The sequence below is a fragment of the Jatropha curcas genome, chromosome 10 (genome assembly GCF_041381405.1).
Source record: "Jatropha curcas cultivar XTBG-Jc1 chromosome 10, XTBG_Jcur_1.0, whole genome shotgun sequence".
Classification (NCBI taxonomy): domain Eukaryota; kingdom Viridiplantae; phylum Streptophyta; class Magnoliopsida; order Malpighiales; family Euphorbiaceae; genus Jatropha; species Jatropha curcas.
In genome coordinates this window covers 16072344-16090997 of record NC_143160.1, presented here as the reverse complement: position 1 = coordinate 16090997, position 18654 = coordinate 16072344, and the positions used below count along the sequence as shown (strand labels likewise).

The 18654-nt window shown below is 43.8% G+C and overlaps 2 protein-coding genes across 2 annotated transcripts; both read left to right on the top strand.

Moving 5' to 3' along the window:
- Nucleotides 1-7289: 7289 nt before the first annotated feature.
- On the top strand, nt 7290-7935 carry LOC149493186 (uncharacterized). The gene is made up of 2 exons (XM_089715789.1): nt 7290-7713; nt 7795-7935. The coding sequence occupies exons 1-2, from the start codon at nt 7312-7314 to the stop codon at nt 7912-7914; spliced, it is 522 nt and encodes a 173-aa protein (XP_089571915.1). The 5' UTR covers nt 7290-7311; the 3' UTR covers nt 7915-7935.
- A 748-nt stretch (nt 7936-8683) lies between these two features.
- Nucleotides 8684-10062, top strand: LOC149493185 (uncharacterized). Its single transcript, XM_089715721.1, has 2 exons — nt 8684-9346; nt 9423-10062. Exons 1-2 carry the CDS (start codon nt 8711-8713, stop codon nt 10056-10058), a joined length of 1272 nt encoding a protein of 423 aa, XP_089571847.1. The 5' UTR covers nt 8684-8710; the 3' UTR covers nt 10059-10062.
- The last annotated feature ends 8592 nt before the right edge of the window (nt 10063-18654 follow it).

The following is an 18654-nucleotide window of genomic DNA, read 5'->3' as shown; positions in this document are numbered from 1 at the left end:
CTGACACCTCTGGCACGCGCCCGTGCAATGGCCTGCACTGTTTGTATGGATACGCGGCAACTGTACGAAAAGTAAGTCGCGTCACGCAGCTCACGGGTGCGTCACACAGCTTATACCCGCATGACGCGACTATGCTCTGTTGCCCTAGCCATATAAATACAACATTTTACAGCAAAAACAGGACTTTTTAACATTTTTGCTCTCCTTTCCTCTAAAAAGAGAAACTTCTGAGATTAAGTTTTGGATTAACGACTAGAGCTTTTCCTCAAGAACTCAACTGAGTAAACTTGAGGAAGATCAAGTCATAGATATTCTAGGTTTAAGATCAAAAAAATACAAAAAGGATAAAAAGAGGAAAAGATAGGAAAGAAAGAAAAAAGGAAAAACGATTTATTTTTGTGAAAAAGTTGGGTGATCACGCTTCTGGGATCGTGAAAAATTATACTAGTGCATGCAATCCTCAAATCTGAGGGCTAGGTAACGATTCTAACTTTTCTTTTTCATTTCTAGTATTCTATCTCTTAAAAATCTCATTTTCATAGTGTTTAGTTGACCTATTATTGATAAAACGTAAGTTTGCCCATTTGTTGAACATTCCTGGGTTGGTTTTAATCGCTTTTAATAAAAAGAACACGTAGAAAAAAGTAGTTTGAAAGGTAGTTGTGGACCAGAGCAATCGCGTCACGTAGCTACTACCTGCGTGACGCGACTGTTCATGTCCAAAAGCCTTTAGTTTGGGTTGGACCACCTGCGTGACGCAGCTGTTCGCGTACTCAGCTTCTATTTTGTTTATACTCTATTTAATGTTTCACTGTAAATAAATAATCAATATGTCTGAGTATTTTGAATAAACCATGAACAGCTCCGTCACGTAGCTAGGAGTTCTGTCACGCGACTGTTCTTCATAGAACAGCTGCGTGACGCAACTGTTCTAGTCTACAGGACCATAACCAGAGATCCGTCACGCGACTGTTCTTCATAGAATAGCTGCGTGATGCAACTATTGCAAATCCCAGAATAAAAGATAAGAGTTGCGCCATGCGACTGTTCTTCCGTAGAACACCCGCATGATGCAACTGTCTTCCAACACCAGGCTATTTTTATTATTTCGTCTTAATTCCACTTTATCAAATAAATTCCTAAGCTTAATCCGGGAAATAATCAATAATGGGCAAATTGAGTTTTAGTCAAACCAAGTCAATTAATCTATTGTGATTATGGCATTTTTGAGATTTAATATTTATTATTTTGCTTTTAATTATATTGTTAAACTCGGTTTGTGGCCCGCCTTTAACCATAAGGCAAGAGCGGGTCTTTTAATTATTTTTGCTATATATGGTGGATGAATGAAGGATGTGCTGTTTGATTTACGAATGAATGCAATGAATGATTTTATTTGGGACGGTTAATTAATTTTTCACATAGGAACTCGGTTCGATTTGTTCGGGTTGGGTCTAAATAAGTGGCTTTTTCCAAAAATAAAATTAATTAGAAATCGTAGGTTAAAAGAGGCTGGTTTTTCCGGGCGTCGGCTTCCAACGGGCCAACGTACCTAATTCCCTTACCTGGAATCGTACTTGGTACGCCTGACCGGTTTTCTTTCAAATAATTAGGCCTTAAATAAAATGGGTTAAAATGGAGTCATTTTTGTAAAATAAAATTGAAGACGGTCCCATTGCCGAAATAATGGGTGGCGACTCAAATAATTTATAAGACCGATTTATCGGCATCGTATATCCAAAAGATTTTTATCACCTTCTTCTAATAACAAAAAAACAAAAAATGATGTTTTCGGATCCTTCCGGGGTTTGGGATTCTCGACGAAAACACACACACTCATGCATTAAGCATACCCATTCAAAGCCTTTTTAAAAAGGCCTATCGAACTACGTCGACTTTGATCTTCCATTCAAACGGAAGTATATTGGCACGTTTGGGATTTAACACCGAGCGGCAAGTCGAACTCACTTAAACATTTCAGTGGTCCAATTACATCATTTACCTTGCAAAGCATTCATTCATTGGTTAGTTCATCAACATGACATGGTCTCGGGATCCACCTCAGGTTCGCAAACTATGCCTTCGACATTGGGATAATTAATCTAGTAATTAGGTTAATTAAAATTGGAGTCAACTTAGGGTTTTTTCCTAGTTTACCCTAAAATAATTAAACAAGGTGGCGACTCACACATTCACGTGCATTTCTGCCCTTAGTCATATTCATTATATGTGAATATTTGGGGTAAGGGTTCACACTATTCTATCCAAGTAAGTAGAATTTCTTGAAGCTCTATTTTATTCAACCTCTAATTTAGTGGTATTTTAGATTATTCATAAGAGTTCTTATGTATAGGAGAGGTGAGCTCAAAGGTAGAAGAAAAAGGAAGCTTAGAAGAAGATTTCAAGCTTTTGCAGTGAAGGCTTGATATCTCTTTTAATTTAACACTTTCCTTGCATGAGAACTTGTTTGGTGTGTTGATAATGAGAAGATATGTTGCTTAATGTTGAGTAAGAGGACTGGAAATGGTGAGAAAGCATGGAATGAAATGAATAAATGAAGTAGACATTGAGTTCATACTGAAATAGGTTTGCTGGAGAATGAACCAGTAACTTCACCTTGATTTTGACGCTGTTTAATGATGGAACTAGGAAGTGGTATAGAAGAGTTATTTGTTCCTCTATGTTTTAGTTGTTCATTGGTTTTTGAATCACCTATATCAGAGTTATAAATTGAGATATATGACCAAAATAGTACAAACTGCGCAGGCTGGAAAACACGACTCGCGCTCGCGAATTTCATGTTGCGCTATCGAATTGTGCCTGTAAACTCTCTGACTCTCTTGTGTGCTTCTCGCGCTCGCGAATTTCATGTCGCACTCGCGAATTGTGCCTGTAAACTCTCTGACTCTCTTGTGTGTTTCTCGTGCTCGAGAATTTTAATGTCGCGCTCGTGACTTGTGTTCTGATGCCCTTTTGGACCTCTTTTTCTATGCAATTGTATTCCTTTGCTCAAATTGTATTCCTACAATCATGTTAAAACAAAAAGACAACACGAGCAAATGTATAAAAACAAAATGCAATCATGCAAATGATGTGAAACTAACATAACACAAGTTGCCCACTTTGCGAGGCTATCAGCATACAGGTAAACAATATGGTTTATGAATTTATAAAGCAGTTAATATGCTTTTGTGTTACTAGTGACATACCGATAATATGCTCCATTGAAGTTAGGTAGAAACCACGTAGATAAGGCTATGTCGCGACATAGGATAGCAGATCTGTGCCCCATAGAGTTTGGTACTCCGGCTACAGGCCGTTGAGTGGATATGATTATATATGGGCCATAGCAGCCTAATCATACAGTATTCATCCAGTTCCTCTTATCACTTTGGTTTCACTATAACCTTATGGAGCCATACAGTTATATTGACTAAAAATTGCATAAGTCATCCGGCATAATGCACTGCAAGTACAATAATGGAAGTATCATGATATGAGTGCTTACTGTGGACCCCTCCCCAAAATGCCATAGGCATGTGAATGCATGTGACTAAAGGAAGAAATGCACGTGAATGTATGAGTCGCCACCTTGTTTAATTGTTTTAGGGTAAACTAGGAAAAACCCTAAGTGACTCCAATTTTAATTAACCTAGTTACTAGATTAATTAGCCCAATGTCTAAGGCATGGTCTTCGAACCCGAGGTGGATCCCGAGACTATGTCATGCTGATGAAACTAGGTTATGTGATTCGACTTGCCGCCCGGGGTTAGATCCCGAACGTGCCTACGTACTTCCGTTTGAATGGAAGATCAAAGTCAACGTAGTTCGATAGGCCTCTTTTAGAGGGCTTTGAATGGGATGCTTTATGCATGAGTGTGTGTATGCTTTGTGCATTTTGTTTAGGCATTTTGCCAAAAAGGTTGAAGGATTTAGGCACTTGGTGCCAAAATGTTGATTTTGAGGCTTTTAGCCAAAAGAATTTAATTTGGGCTTATTCTTGCCAAAAGATTGATTTTTAAGGCATTTGTGCCAAACGAATTGTTTTAAGGCTTTTAAAGCCAAAATATTGGTTTAGGCAATTAATTTGCCAAATGATGCTAATTGGGCGATTGTCGCCAAAGTTGATTGATTTAAGGCAGTTTATTTGCCAAAAAAAATTGTTTGAAGGCTTTTAGCCAAAGAAATTTAATTTAATCGATTTGTCGCTAAAAAGGTTAATCTTCACTTATAGGCAATTTGTTTGCCTAAAGTGATTAATTAAATTGAAATATAGGCAATTTATTGCCATAATAAAAAAAGTGTTTAATTAGGGCCTTTTAGTCACAATTATTGATTAATTAGACTTAAGCCAAAACTTGTTCGAAATAAAGGCAATTTCACCATAGTTATTGATTAACTAGGCTTTTAGCCAATATTGTCGAATTTAAACTTTAATACCACGATCATTAATTAACCGGGCATTTAGCTTAAATTTATTTAATTGAGGCAATTTATTTGCCTAGTTAACGGTATGAATGCATTTATGCAGTTATAGAATTTAAGAGGAGTAGAAAAGAAGCATGCATGAAATGCTAAAATTAAAAAAAAACAGAGTTTAGTTTTGCGTACCTGATTTAGTCGACGGCCACTTCTTAACTCCAGGTTAAGCTCCTCGTTAAGGGAAATTAATTAATTTAATTTTAATGACCACTTAACAAAGAAAGAAAGCAATAAAAGCTAAATTAAAATGCAAAAAAGCAGTAAAGAATTCGCAAGGAGCGAGAGGGAGAAGGAGCGTCCGTCAACACAGACTGAGTGAGGAAAAAAGGAGGCCCGAGGCCTGTATTTATAGGCGCAAAACGGACTGTTTCCGGTGGCTGGGTCGCCGGATGGACCGCCGGCTCGGCGGCCCGCCCGGCGGCCGGGCCGCCAAGTCTCAGCGATCGGGCCGCCGGGTCTCGGCGGCCCGCCCGGCGGCCGGGCCGCCGGTTCGTCGGCGGCCTGCCCGGCGGCTGGGCCGCCGACTCGGCAGCCTTCCCGCAGCCAAGCGCCGGTCTTTCGGCGGCTGGGCCGCCGGCTCGGTGGCTGGCTCCGGTGGCTGAGCCACCGGGGCAGGCAGGTTTATTCCGGGGGCTTTTCCGGGAGTTCCGGACCTCCAAAAAATATTCCGAGACCAGTTCCGAGATCCTCGTAATTTTCCGGACGTTTCAAGTACCATATTGGCATATTTCCGATGAACTTTCCGAAAGGCCTCCGGTCCGGCCGGACTGTTCGCAGTCCGGAAGAAAACAGGCTTTTGAGCCTCAAAATTTGAGTGTTCACAGTTGCCCCCCACCGGCAACCATAAAAATGATTTATGGGCGTCGGTGGTTGTTTGAAGACCAAATTTTAGAGGCGAAAATCAGACGCGTCCGGAAGACCTGCCTTTTAGCCTTTTCCTTATAAATAGCTTAAGAATTCATTTTTCATTCATTCCAAACTTTCAAAAAAAACAAAGAGCTTCTCCAATTCTCTCAACTTTCTCACCATGGCAGGCTATAGCAGTGATGAAGACCTTCTGGAGTCTCTGGGGATCTCCCTTGATGATGCCAATCTGGCGGTGGAAGCTGATACCCACGCCTCCGTGACCGGCATCTTTGCCCAGGTAAGCTCATTTCTCATTTATTTATTTGGGCCTTGGGCCAAAATGTGAATTTTTATTGGGCCTTTAGGCCAAATTGTGATTTTTTGGGCCTTAGGCCAAAGGGGAATTTTATTGGGCCTTAGGCCAGATGTGATTTTTTTTGGGCCTTAGGCCAAAATGTGATTTTTTGGGCCTTAGGCCAAACAATGAATTTTATTGGGCCTTAGGCCAAAATGTGAATTTTATTGGGCCTTAGGCCAAATGTGAATTTTTTTGTTGGGCCTTAGGCCAAATTGTGATTTTTTGGGCCTTAGGCCAAAATTGTAATTTTTTGCTCATTATGTTTATCAGTATGCATGCTAGGAAAGCACTAAGATATTACCCTTAGTAAGGAACCGAGGAGTAACTCTTAGGTCATTTTACCTTTTAGGATTGCCGTATTAAGTTGGATGTCGGCGAGAGTTCAATAGCTGGAATTCCGCCCGAAATTCTTGATTACAGCCACCCGGTGGGTGCAATTATCCGCCCGTCTTATCTGGGTTATCTAAGACACCTTGACATGGCTCGGAACAATCACAAGGAATTATTGGGTGCTTTGGCCGAGAGGTGGTGGGACACTACCAACACCTTCCACTTTTCTTGGGGCGAGCTCACAATGACTCCTACGGATTTTTCTGTGATTTCCGGGATCCCTTTCGGAGTTCGACCGATTGAGCTGTATGATGATTGGAGGTCTGAGATCTCCTCTGACCGAATGTTGGAGTTGATTGGGCTGGACCTGCCCCGGATTGTCGAGCCTGGCACGGTTTCTCCCGCGTTGAGCATTTCTAGGCGCTGGTTATCCCTCCAGGCCCCTGACATCTATGCTAGATTTGGGCGGGGAGAGTTGACGGCTACTCAGGTAGCCAGATTTACCTTGCTGCTATTATTTGCTTCGACCTTCTGGTCCAACAGAAAAGAGAGATTTAACCCCTCTATCTTGAAGAGTTTGGAGAATCTGGCCCATTTAAAGGAGTATGACTGGGCTGGTGCTATTCTGAGCCGCACGTATGATGATATGTGTGCTCTGAGTCGAGGTCACTGCAAACTCAACGGAACTTACTACTTCTGGGAGGTAATGTAAGGAACATTCTCCTTTTCCTACATCTGGATTTTTCTTTTTTCACTGACTCTTCTTCTTTTTTTTTTCTTTCTTCTTTTACACAGACTTGGGCATTCGAATACTTTCCTTACACTCGCCCCGAGCTGCTTCAGCCTGACCTTGAATTGGGGCTGGCACCTTTGGCTTGGAGATGGTACAAATCACGTCTTCACGCTGTTCGGCGCAAGAAATCGCTGAAGGAACTGAGAGCCTTCTTTGATACATGCTCTTTGGAACTGGTATGTGCTTTAATGATTTTAGATATGTTAAATAAAAATGATTTATTAACATAAAAATCTTGTAGGCTGAAGTGGGGCCAATGACTGCCCGTCTACAGAGCTGGATTCAGGCTGATTCTGGCTTCCAGAAGTCAGAAACTTTGACTCAGCGGAGGGTGGTTCTGTCGCATCCATTCTTACGCCGATATTACTTGGGCGAAAGAGTGGACATCCAAATAAGAGGCTGCCGTTCTGTCCCTTATCCCCCTCCCACTGACATGCGAGCGGGCAAACAGATGGTGCTCACTACTACTCATACCGAGGGCATTCCATACTTGGAATTCGTTATGGAGGGAGATTATGATGAATTCTGCCGCATTACTTTAATGCAGCCCATTGGATCTCGTCTTGATGATTTCCAAGGACCGGCTCCTTCTCAGCCGTTCGGCACTCGTTCTTCCCGAGCTTCGGGTCCTTCAACTAGGACTCCAAGGAGGAGGCCTGTGACTGATCCTACTTCTTCTACTCCGGTTGGGGGTTCTTCGCAGGCCGGGCCTAGCCGACCGGCAGGCCCTTCTAGGGCTCCTCGGGCCATTCTGGAGGCTACCGGGCCGCTTCATCCGGATCTGGTTAATCTCCGCCTACCCTACAGTATTTCCCACTTTGTACCCGACGGCCCTCCAGCTACTCGAGAAGTCTCCCTGGAGGGTGTGGATCGCCTGGCTCTTCCTTCCGAGGACATTACTGAGGTAAAACCTGATACATCTCTCACAAAAAGGATTTGTAAGAGCTTTGATATTGACTCGTGTCTTTCTCTGTATAACTTTCAGGTTCCTGTCGGGTTGGTTAATCAGATGATGGAGCTGATTCTTGGATTGCAGCAAGAAGTGGCTGTGGCCTGGACTCAGATGGCCTTTGATGATCAGAGGAGGAGGAGGCCCCGCCGCTGATAGCTTCTGCTCTACCTTTTTATTGCTGTACTGAACTTTTGTCTGTACCTGCACTTGATATGTATCTTGTACTGAACTTTTGTACTTGCACTTGATATGTATCTTGTACTGAGCTTTATCTGTACCTGCACTTGATCAGTACTAACAAAACTTGACAAAAAAAAAAACATGTATGCATGGTTTATTAGGTCTGAGAGGAAAAGAGAGAAAAAACAAAAAGGATTTTATTTCAGTTTCTCTCTCTCTTTTTTTTTTTTTTTTTTTTTTTTTTTTGGGGCCGGCGGCTGGCTGCCGGGTGGGGCCGCCGGCTCGGCGGCCGGGTCCGGCGGCTAGCCGCCGGGCTGGGCCGCCGGCTCGGCGGCCGGTTTCGGCGGCTGGCCGCCGGGCTGGGCCGCTGGCCCTCGGCGGCTGGGCCGCCGTTCCGGGCCGCCGGCTCGGCGGCTCGGTCGCTGACTCGGCGGTCGGGCCGCCGGGTCGAGCCACCGGCTCGGCGGCTGGGTCGCTGACTCGGCGGTCGGGCCGCCGGGTCGAGCCACCGGCTCGGCGGCTGGGCCGCCGGGCCGGGCCACCGACTCTGAATTTCCTTCTATAAAAGCTGGATTTCAGCCCCTTTTTTTTCTCTTCTCGAATTCTGTGCCAGAAAAAGTCCAATTTCGGTCAGTTTTTATTATTTTTTTTATTTTTTATTATTATACTTTTTTTATTTTTATTTTTATTTTTCAGTCTTTCATTATTTTTATTTATTTATCATTTTTCTTTTTAGGAAAGATAACATAAAACAAGAAAGAAAAGAACAATGAATCCCTTCTATAACCATAGCATGCACAGCTGGACTAGGAGTCTCTCCAAAGTTGAAAAGATCAATCTGGGGAGGTACGGTCTTTCTCCTGCCATTACTCTCAGAGGTGTGGTAATTGATTGGGATTTTTTGAGGGCCTGCATTAGATTTTGGGACCCCGAGGCCCACGTTTTCCGGTTCGGGGCCATGATGGAAGAGATGTGCCCTCTTTTTGAGGAGTTTTGTGCCATTGTGGGATGTGACCCTAATGCCCCTTTGGTCAGGCATGAGATAAAAGCTGGGTATATTAGATCGTTTGAGACCCTGTTTCGATTCAGCCGGCCCCAAGCTAGAGCTATGATCGTTAATGACCAGAAAGCGATCCTGCTGCCCCTGATTGATGAGTTCTCAGAGGCTCAACCAGATGACCCAAACCGGATGAGGCTGAGGATGCGGGCTTTAGTTTTCTGTTTGTTGGCTGGCTTCTTGTTTAACCGGGATCCAGGCTTCGGGGATCTGCGCCTTTGTCCCATGGTTTGGCAAATGGAAGACATGGGTTGCATCGGTGGTCTCGTACTGGCAGAGACTATTAGGAGCCTCGACAGGGCTGCTTTAGGGTTTGAGGAATGGACAGTCTCTCCCATCATTCTCCAGGTATTTCCCTTTACTACCTTTCCCATTTCCTTTTCCTTTTATTATTTCATTTTAATAGAAAGGATCCATTACTCAGGTATGGTTGAGGGACCATCTCCAAGTGGTTGCCGCTCCTACTCTTTTACCCTACAATCCTTCTCAGTATCGTACCCGGAGGATCTTAATCACACGCCCTTCTACTGATGCATGGACTTCATGGCTGATTGAGTTGGGCCCCGATGAGATATTGTGGTTCGTTCCTTGGTACAATGTTACCCGTTTCATCCAGGTCAGCTTTCGCCATTCTCGGGTTTATCTTCTGGGCCTCACCCATTGTACTTGGTACTGCGCTTTGCGCGTTTTAAGACAAATGGGGATAGATCAAACTGTTCCGGTTATAGATGACTTTTCAGCTGATTCGGCCATCACTCCAGGTGTTACCCGAGCTGTCCTTAGGGCTTGGGTAAGAGATCATCAAATGGTTAGGCCTTTGCCTAACCCTGCCAGTGTTCAGACTTCTCCTGAGTATCGGGCTTGGTTTATTACTACTGTCTGGCCAATTGAGAGACCAAGGAGGACTGCACTGCTGAGCGTACTCGAAGGTTGGGTTCAGGCTGATGCTGAGGATGAGGTTGGGACTGGTGAGGAGATTATGTTGGCTCCTCGGACCGGCGAGGCTGGGCAGATAGGAGACTCAGAGGATGCCGCCCCGCGGAGGCGACGGGATGCCTAGACTTCTATAGGCTTTTTTGGACTTTCATTGTTGTTTGATCTTTATTTGGGATTTTGGATTTTTGGATGTATGTTTTATACTTTTGTCTTGGACTTAGCTTTATTTTGGATTCCTTCATTTTCTTGACTTTATTGCTTAAATTGAGAATGTTGTTTAGCTTTCCAAGCATTTTCCAACTTTATTTATTTAAGCTCTAATTTTTGCCTAAACCGCCCTTTCGGGTTTTCAGCTTAGCGAGCTACCCACTTTTGCCTAAGCTGCCCTTTCGGGTTTTCAGCTTAGCGGGCCCCGACTTTTGCCTAAGTCGCCCTTTCGGGTTTTCAACTTAGCGGGTTTTTTCTTATTTTCCTTTTTCTTTTTTTTTTTTGGCAAAGAAGCATGAAATTTGTGAAATGACGATTTTTTTTTACTAATGCTTAGACCGCACCCAATGAGGGTTGCCTACATATCTCCGATATATAATTTCTTTTTTCCAAAGAGAATCAGGCCTAATGTAGTTCATTTACATCATGCAATGATTACACATAATATCTTTTCAACTGATCTAAATTACATGGATTTGTAAATTCCAAACCATCTAAATCAGTCAAGACGACGGCTCCGCCGGATAATATCTTCTTCAACACATAGGGCCCGGCCCAATGAGGACGGAACTTCCCACGTGGGTCTATGATTGGCTGTCTAATTTCTTTCAGAACCAAACAACCTTCTTCGAGTTTCCGATTTTTAACCTTTTTATTAAAATGCCGCGCTATTCTCCTTTGATAAACTTGAGTCTGGTGGATTGCTCGCAATCGCTTTTCGTCCATACCCAAGAGTTGCATATGATAATTCTCGGCCCAATCTGCTTCGCTGATCTGGCTTTCTCGGATAATTCTTGCCGACTGAACTTCCAGCTCAATAGGCAGCACTGCTTCCATACCATACACTAAGGAATACGGGGTTGCCCCGGTGGGCGCTCTGATGGAGGTCCTGTATCCCCACAAGGCAAATGGTAACTGTTCGTGCCATGCCCTATGCTTCTGCACCGTCTTCTGCAAAATGACTTTTATGGCCTTGTTTGCAGCCTCAACAGCCCCGTTTGTTTGTGGACGGTAGGGAGAGGATTTATGATGCTGGATCTTCTTTCGCTTCAGCAGGTCTGAAAACTCGTTTTGAAAATGAGATCCATTATCAGTGATAATCTCGAATGGTGTTCCATACCGACAAAGGATGTTGGTACGAACGAACTGTGCTGCCTTCTTGGCATTCAAAACCGAATAGGAGGCTGCCTCGATCCACTTTGTGAAATAATCAACAGCAACCAGGATAAATTGGTGGCCATTAGAGGCCTTCGGATGGATCTTTCCAATTATGTCTATGCCCCAAGTTGCGAAAGGCCATGGCGAGGCTATGGGATTCAGATTGATCGGAGGCTGCCTTTGCAGTTTAGCGAAGATTTGACACTCGTGGCATTTCCGTGTGTGCCTCACACAATCTTCGTTCATAGTTGACCAGTAATAACCCAGGTTCATAATTTTCCGAGCCAGGGCCATCCCATGCATGTGTGGACCAGATTCCCCATTATGTAAGGAATCCATGATGGTTTGAGCCTCTTCTTCGTCTACGCACTTCAGGTGCAAGCCATTCCAACTTCTTTTGTACAGAATTCCCTCAGTAAGGAAATATCCAGATGCTAACTGTCTCAATGTCCGTTGATCAGTTTTAGTGGATCCCTCCGGATAGGCTTCACTCTGAAGATAATTCTGTATATCCCAGTACCAAGGCTTGTCATCCACCAAATTCATAACGTGTGCTGGCTGTTTCTGTAGCCGGACTGTCAGAGGTCGAATGACTTGGTCTCCCTCTACATTAACCATGGAGGCCAAAGTAGCTAGGGCATCGGCAAACTGATTCTTGGCTCGCGGCAGGTAGTGGAACGATAACTCTTCAAACTGTTGAGCCAATTCGTCCAAACGTTGTAGGTAAGGAACCAAACGTTCTTCTTTAATCTTCCATTTCCTTAGGGCTTGGGAGACTATTAGGTTGGAATCTCCGAAAACCCTGAGGAATTTTATTCCCTTTTCAAGGGCCGCTTCTAACCCCTTGATGCAAGCTTCATATTCGGCTTCGTTGTTGGTGCAAGCGAAATCTAGTTTAACTGCAATTGGGATGTATTCTCCACAAGGAGTTTTGAATACAACTCCAACCCCATTTCCATGATAGTTCGAAGCTCCATCGAAGTACATCTCCCAGGCTTCGCTTTCCAAGCTTAACAAGTCCTCATCGGGAAATTCCACCTCCGGCATTTGGTCTTCGATCGGTAATTCCGCTAATTGATCAGCTAAAGCTCCGCCCTTCACTGCCTTTCTTTGTACAAATTTCAGGTCATAGGCTGCGAGCACTGACACCCACTTAGCCATCTTACAGTCTAGAACCGGCCTCTCCATAAGGAATTTCAAGGGGTTCGATTCAGAAATAACATGCGTAGTGTAAGATGAGAGGTAATGCTGCAGCTTTGTACATGCCCAGACCAGAGCCAAACACAGCTTCTCTATTTTATTATATTTCAATTCGTATTCTAGCATCCTCTTGCTGAGGTAATACACGGCATTTTCTACCCTTGTATCTTCTGCTTGCTGAGCTAACATTGCACCCATAGCTTCCTCTGTCACTGATAGGTACAATAGCAAAGGCTTTCCTAGCCTTGGTGGTTGTAAAACAGGTGGGGATAGCAGGTATTGCTTGACTTGATCAAAAGCTTTCTGACAATCCTCGTTCCATTTGACCGCTACTCCTTTCCTGAGTAGTTTGAAAATAGGACCACAAGTATCAGCCAACTGATTGATGAACCGACTGATGTATTGTAGCCTACCCAGAAAACCTCGTACTTCCTTCTCGGTCCGTGGTGCTGGCATTCCTAAAATGGCCTTGGCTTTCGACGGATCAATTTCTATGCCCTTGTGACTGACCAAATGCCCCAGAAACACTCCAGATGTAGCTCCAAAGAGGCACTTTGCTGGATTGAGCTTTAGGTTGTACTTTCGAAGTCTAAAGAAGAACTTCTCAAGTGCTGTTGTATGTTCTTCAGTTGTTTTTGATTTAACCACCATATCATCCACATACACTTCTACCTCTTTGTGAATCATATCGTGGAAGATGGTCGTTGCCATTCTTTGGTAAGTTGCCCCGGCATTTTTGAGCCCAAAAGGCATAACCCTGTAACAGTAAGTTCCCCATTCTGTGATGAATGCCGTCTTCTCTTTGTCTGGCGGATGCATCATTATTTGGTTATATCCAACTGCGAGATCAGTCAAGGAGACCATCTCATGTCCAGCCATTCGGTCCACCAATAGATCGATATGTGGCAGGGGAAAATCGTCCTTCGGACATGCTTTGTTCAAGTCCCGGTAATCCACACACATTCGCACCTTTCCATCCTTCTTAGGAACCGGCACTATGTTTGCTAACCAAGTCGGGTAGGCAATGGGTTCTATGAACTTGTTTTCCAATTGCTTAGCTACTTCCTCCTTGATCTTTAAGGACCACTCCGTCTTTAGCCTCCTTAGCTTTTGCTTCACTGGCTTAGCCTCTGGATATACTGGAATTTTGTGCACCACTATTGCTGGGTCAATTCCCGTGATGTCACTTGCCCTCCACATAAAACAATCAGCAAATTTCTTCAAACATTCACTGACCTGTTCCCTGTTCATGCAATCAGATGCAATGTATGTGTGTTCATTTTCTTCTTTGCCGATTATTATTTTTACTTTTTCATTTTTTACTTCATTTATCTGATTATTTTTGCTTGGAAATGCTTGGAAAAATAAACACACGGGGTAATCAAGAATTTGCAGGCCTTTATTACATATGACGGAATCGTCTTCAAAGGTTACATCAAATTTGACATCTGGATCTTCTAGATCCGACACTGACGACTCAGAAGTGGAACTGGTTCTTGACTCGGTTTCCGACTCAGATTCAGACTCAATACAGGACTTGACAACGGACTCTGGTGCTAGGTTTGACTCGGGAAGGGGTTTATCAGCAGTGCGCTCCTCCTCGATGTACCAATTGGTAAGAGGCCCTCTGTTCGGCTTGATCAGGCTGAGCAGATCTTGATTCCCGTCATTTCCTGTGATGACTGCAACCTCATCAAAGAGACTAGGCTGCATGAAGTCTTCGATTTCCAGTTTAGTGATGGTTTCGGGCCCGTTGCCCCAGACATCGGCAAATACTTCTAACCCAGGCAGCATCTTCTTAGCAGTCGGGCAGGGGAATGGCTCCGGGAAGCCACAATAAGGAATTGTTTCTCCCGGTTTACAGAAATAGCTATTCAAAGTCAGATGATATGGCCGCATTTGTATGCCTCCCTTCTTCCTTCGCCTTATCCTTTCAGCGCGGTCTTCCTCGGTAGGCTCATAACCCAGTCCATAAGTTCCTTCATTTACCGGACATTCCCAGGCCTGCAGTACGGGGTATGTTTTTCCTGACCTTGCCATAATCATTCCTGGCAGGTAGGACATCTTCAGCATCAGAGGCACTATGCAGTTTATCTGTACTGTCCCGAAATCAAAGAGAATTCGAGAATTGGCAGGCTTTCCTTCTATGCATTGCACGGTGTCATACTGAAATCCTGAGAGAGGTAGGTTGGCAGTTTCAGGACTGACCTCAAAGAGAGGCTGGCCCTTTGGCTTTTTCAGCTGATTGTAGTCATCCCCTTGGATGGTGACAACTTTATCTTCATAGGGAAACTTGACCTTTTGGTGCAAGGACGAGGGTATTGCCTTGGTGTGGTGTATCCATGGTCTACCTAGAAGCAGATTAAAGCTGGTTGGTACATCAATTACCTGAAACGGAACTTCCATCACAGTTGGCCCAACTGTTAATTTCAGTGTGGCGACCCCCAATACTTCCCTCCGGGTACTGTCGTATGCTTTCACTATTTGATCTGATGGAGTGAAGTCTGTTTCCTCCAACCCTAAACAGCTGGCTACCCTTAGTGGACAGACATTCAGAGCTGACCCATTGTCAATGAGAACCATGGGCACCGTTTTGTCTCTGGTCTGGACTGTGACATACAGAGCATTATTATGACTGCCTCCCTCTTTAGGCAGGTCCTCATCAGAAAACCCGATGCTTTGTACTTTGGATGACTGGGTGAGGGTGGAGACTAGTACTTCAGGGCTAACCTCCACTGACGTCTGTAATTGGCTCAAAGCCTTGCAAAGAGCTTGGCGATGAGGAAAGGATGCTGCCAACAGTTCCCAGATTGATACCCTAGCTTGTGTCTTTTTCAATTGTAAGAGTACCGGGTCCTCTTTTGGCTCCTCTGCCTTCTGGTAGGGCTTGTTGTGGATTTTATCCAAAACCAGTGGCTCATACTGTCTCCCGCTTCTGGTAATAGCATCGACCTCTTCACTTAGGTCGTTCAGATCCAGGACACATATGTTATTCATCTCTAGGAACAGTTCGAAAGGATCGATCAGTTCCTGGTCATCTATAATAGCATTTACCCCATGATTTGGTAAGGGGTTAGTACTAATGTTTGGTTTACTTCTCGGGATGATTGAGCCATTGTCCACCAGATCTTGTATGCGGTTCCTAAGTGTCCAACACGCTTCAGTCTTATGCCCGTACCCCTGATGGTATTCACAGTATTCATCTGCTTTGTAATTCCTTGGTAAAGGATTTGGTGGGGGCCTTGCTTCCAAAGGCTTGATGTAATTTGCTTTGACAGCTTCTCGGAAAACCAAAAGGATTGGCATCCCGAGATCAGTGTATGTTCTTCTTGACTGGCTGCCATTTCTCATGTTCCCCACACGTAACGGGTTAGTGGGGGTAATGCTTGCCACTTCGTGGACTTTGCCAGCTTGGCTGGGTTTCTTGTACTTAGAGGTTCCTGCGTCGTCTTTCAGTTGCCCCATTTGGATCAGGTCTTCTACCTTCGTAGCAGTAGCAATGAGCGACTGAAACGTTGGCAAGTACTGGGTTTGTAACCGTTGTTGGTAGACAGGTTGCAGATTCTTTATTATTATGTCTACCTGTTCTTGTTCTGAAGGCCGGTTAATCATTTGGGCGGCCTTGGCCCTCCACCTCGTAAGGAACGAGGAAAAAGGTTCATTATTTTTCTGCTTAGTAGTCTCTAATTCCCTTCGGGTAACATCCACCTCCATGTTGTAGTGATACTGGGAATTAAATGCATTACAGATATCCTCCCAGGTCTTCATCTTAGACCGATCTAAGCTGACAAACCATCTCAATGCAGCACCGGTGAGAGATTGTTGGAACAACTGAGCAAGGAGCTCACTGCTCAATCCGAATGGGTTAAGGGCACCCACATACATCTTCAGGTGAGTTTTAGGACAAGTGGTTCCATCAAACTTGTCCATGTTGGGCATTTTGAACTTAGTTGGTAATCTGGCTTCAGGGAACAAAGACAAGGAGTCCATGTCCACCACTTCCTTATGGGTCTTGAGGGCAGTGATTGACCTTTCTAAAAGCTCTAGCTTCTCTCTCATTCTCTGAGCTTCCAGCTCAGAAGCAGTTTTGGAGGGTACGTCATCCAAGTTCAAGGCAGGGTTTGTAGGTTCAGCAGCAGCAGGACCCTGATTGGAAGCGGCAGGCCCACTTCCTCCGGCCGAGGCCCCATTTCCGTTACCATTACCATTCCCCAATTCAGCTATCAGGGCAGCCCTTTGAGCGGCCAATGCCTCATTCATTCTGGCCTCCATTCTAGCCTCCAGTTGTTCAATGAGGTTTTGGATGTCAGACAGTGATGCCATTGGTGAAGGTAAAATTGCAGGAGTCGTAGGTGTAACCGGTGTAGCTGGTGAAGCTGGTGAAGTTGGTGATAGCACTGTAGGTGTGATTGGCACTTGAGTAGGCACTCGGATTGTGGGCACCTGTAAGGATAAGGGTAGTTGGATTAGGTATAGTGTTTGGTGTATCATGGGAGTGATATGAGGTAGATTGACTCTTTGTCCAACTGTGCATGATTGAAGATAAAAGGTGTTTTCTGCTCTCTTTGTGTTTACCCAAATGTTTATGATATGCCATGAATGCGCACAACAACACACCATAATCTGTTTATGATATGATTTTCATCATTGGGTGCATACAGTCCTAAAGGATAGGTTCTATAGGCTATGACACAAATAGAGAATAGGCTTATAAAGGGACCCTTGAGCCTTGAGCATGGATATACCTAACCACATGTGAAACAAAGAGTTTCGCGTGGGTCCAACGGTACGCATGCCCATAGGCCATCCCCAAAAGGATTAGGGATGGTTTGCGGCAACAGGGAGGACGCTTTGGCTGTCCGTCGACATAATCAAGGAGACCTGCCGATCAGCGCTACTTGCTATCCAGACTCAGAAGTTTGAACAGAGAGAGAAGAAATTCATTTGAAATTCATTTTTTATGCAATGGAGAAAAGGATTCTCAATTCGTGCAAATAAATCAACAAATTAAAATGTCTTAATCAATTTGTACAACTTGAGTTTAAATTCCTCATCTCGTATTCTTAAAGAAAGAATACTTGATTTGTGCTAAGGTACCCTGCAAAACAAAGTATTGTAAAATAATGCCCTAAAGAAGGACAGGTTAGTTTACACAACAATAGTAGTCCACTTTATGCAAAATGATTGCATTACTATCCCCAGCAGAGTCGCCAAACTGTGGACCCCTCCCCAAAATGCCATAGGCATGTGAATGCATGTGACTAAAGGAAGAAATGCACGTGAATGTATGAGTCGCCACCTTGTTTAATTGTTTTAGGGTAAACTAGGAAAAACCCTAAGTGACTCCAATTTTAATTAACCTAGTTACTAGATTAATTAGCCCAATGTCTAAGGCATGGTCTTCGAACCCGAGGTGGATCCCGAGACTATGTCATGCTGATGAAACTAGGTTATGTGATTCGACTTGCCGCCCGGGGTTAGATCCCGAACGTGCCTACGTACTTCCGTTTGAATGGAAGATCAAAGTCAACGTAGTTCGATAGGCCTCTTTTAGAGGGCTTTGAATGGGATGCTTTATGCATGAGTGTGTGTATGCTTTGTGCATTTTGTTTAGGCATTTTGCCAAAAAGGTTGAAGGATTTAGGCACTTGGTGCCAAAATGTTGATTTTGAGGCTTTTAGCCAAAAGAATTTAATTTGGGCTTATTCTTGCCAAAAGATTGATTTTTAAGGCATTTGTGCCAAACGAATTGTTTTAAGGCTTTTAAAGCCAAAATATTGGTTTAGGCAATTAATTTGCCAAATGATGCTAATTGGGCGATTGTCGCCAAAGTTGATTGATTTAAGGCAGTTTATTTGCCAAAAAAAATTGTTTGAAGGCTTTTAGCCAAAGAAATTTAATTTAAGCGATTTGTCGCTAAAAAGGTTAATCTTCACTTATAGGCAATTTGTTTGCCTAAAGTGATTAATTAAATTGAAATATAGGCAATTTATTGCCATAATAAAAAAAGTGTTTAATTAGGGCCTTTTAGTCACAATTATTGATTAATTAGACTTAAGCCAAAACTTGTTCGAAATAAAGGCAATTTCACCATAGTTATTGATTAACTAGGCTTTTAGCCAATATTGTCGAATTTAAACTTTAATACCACGATC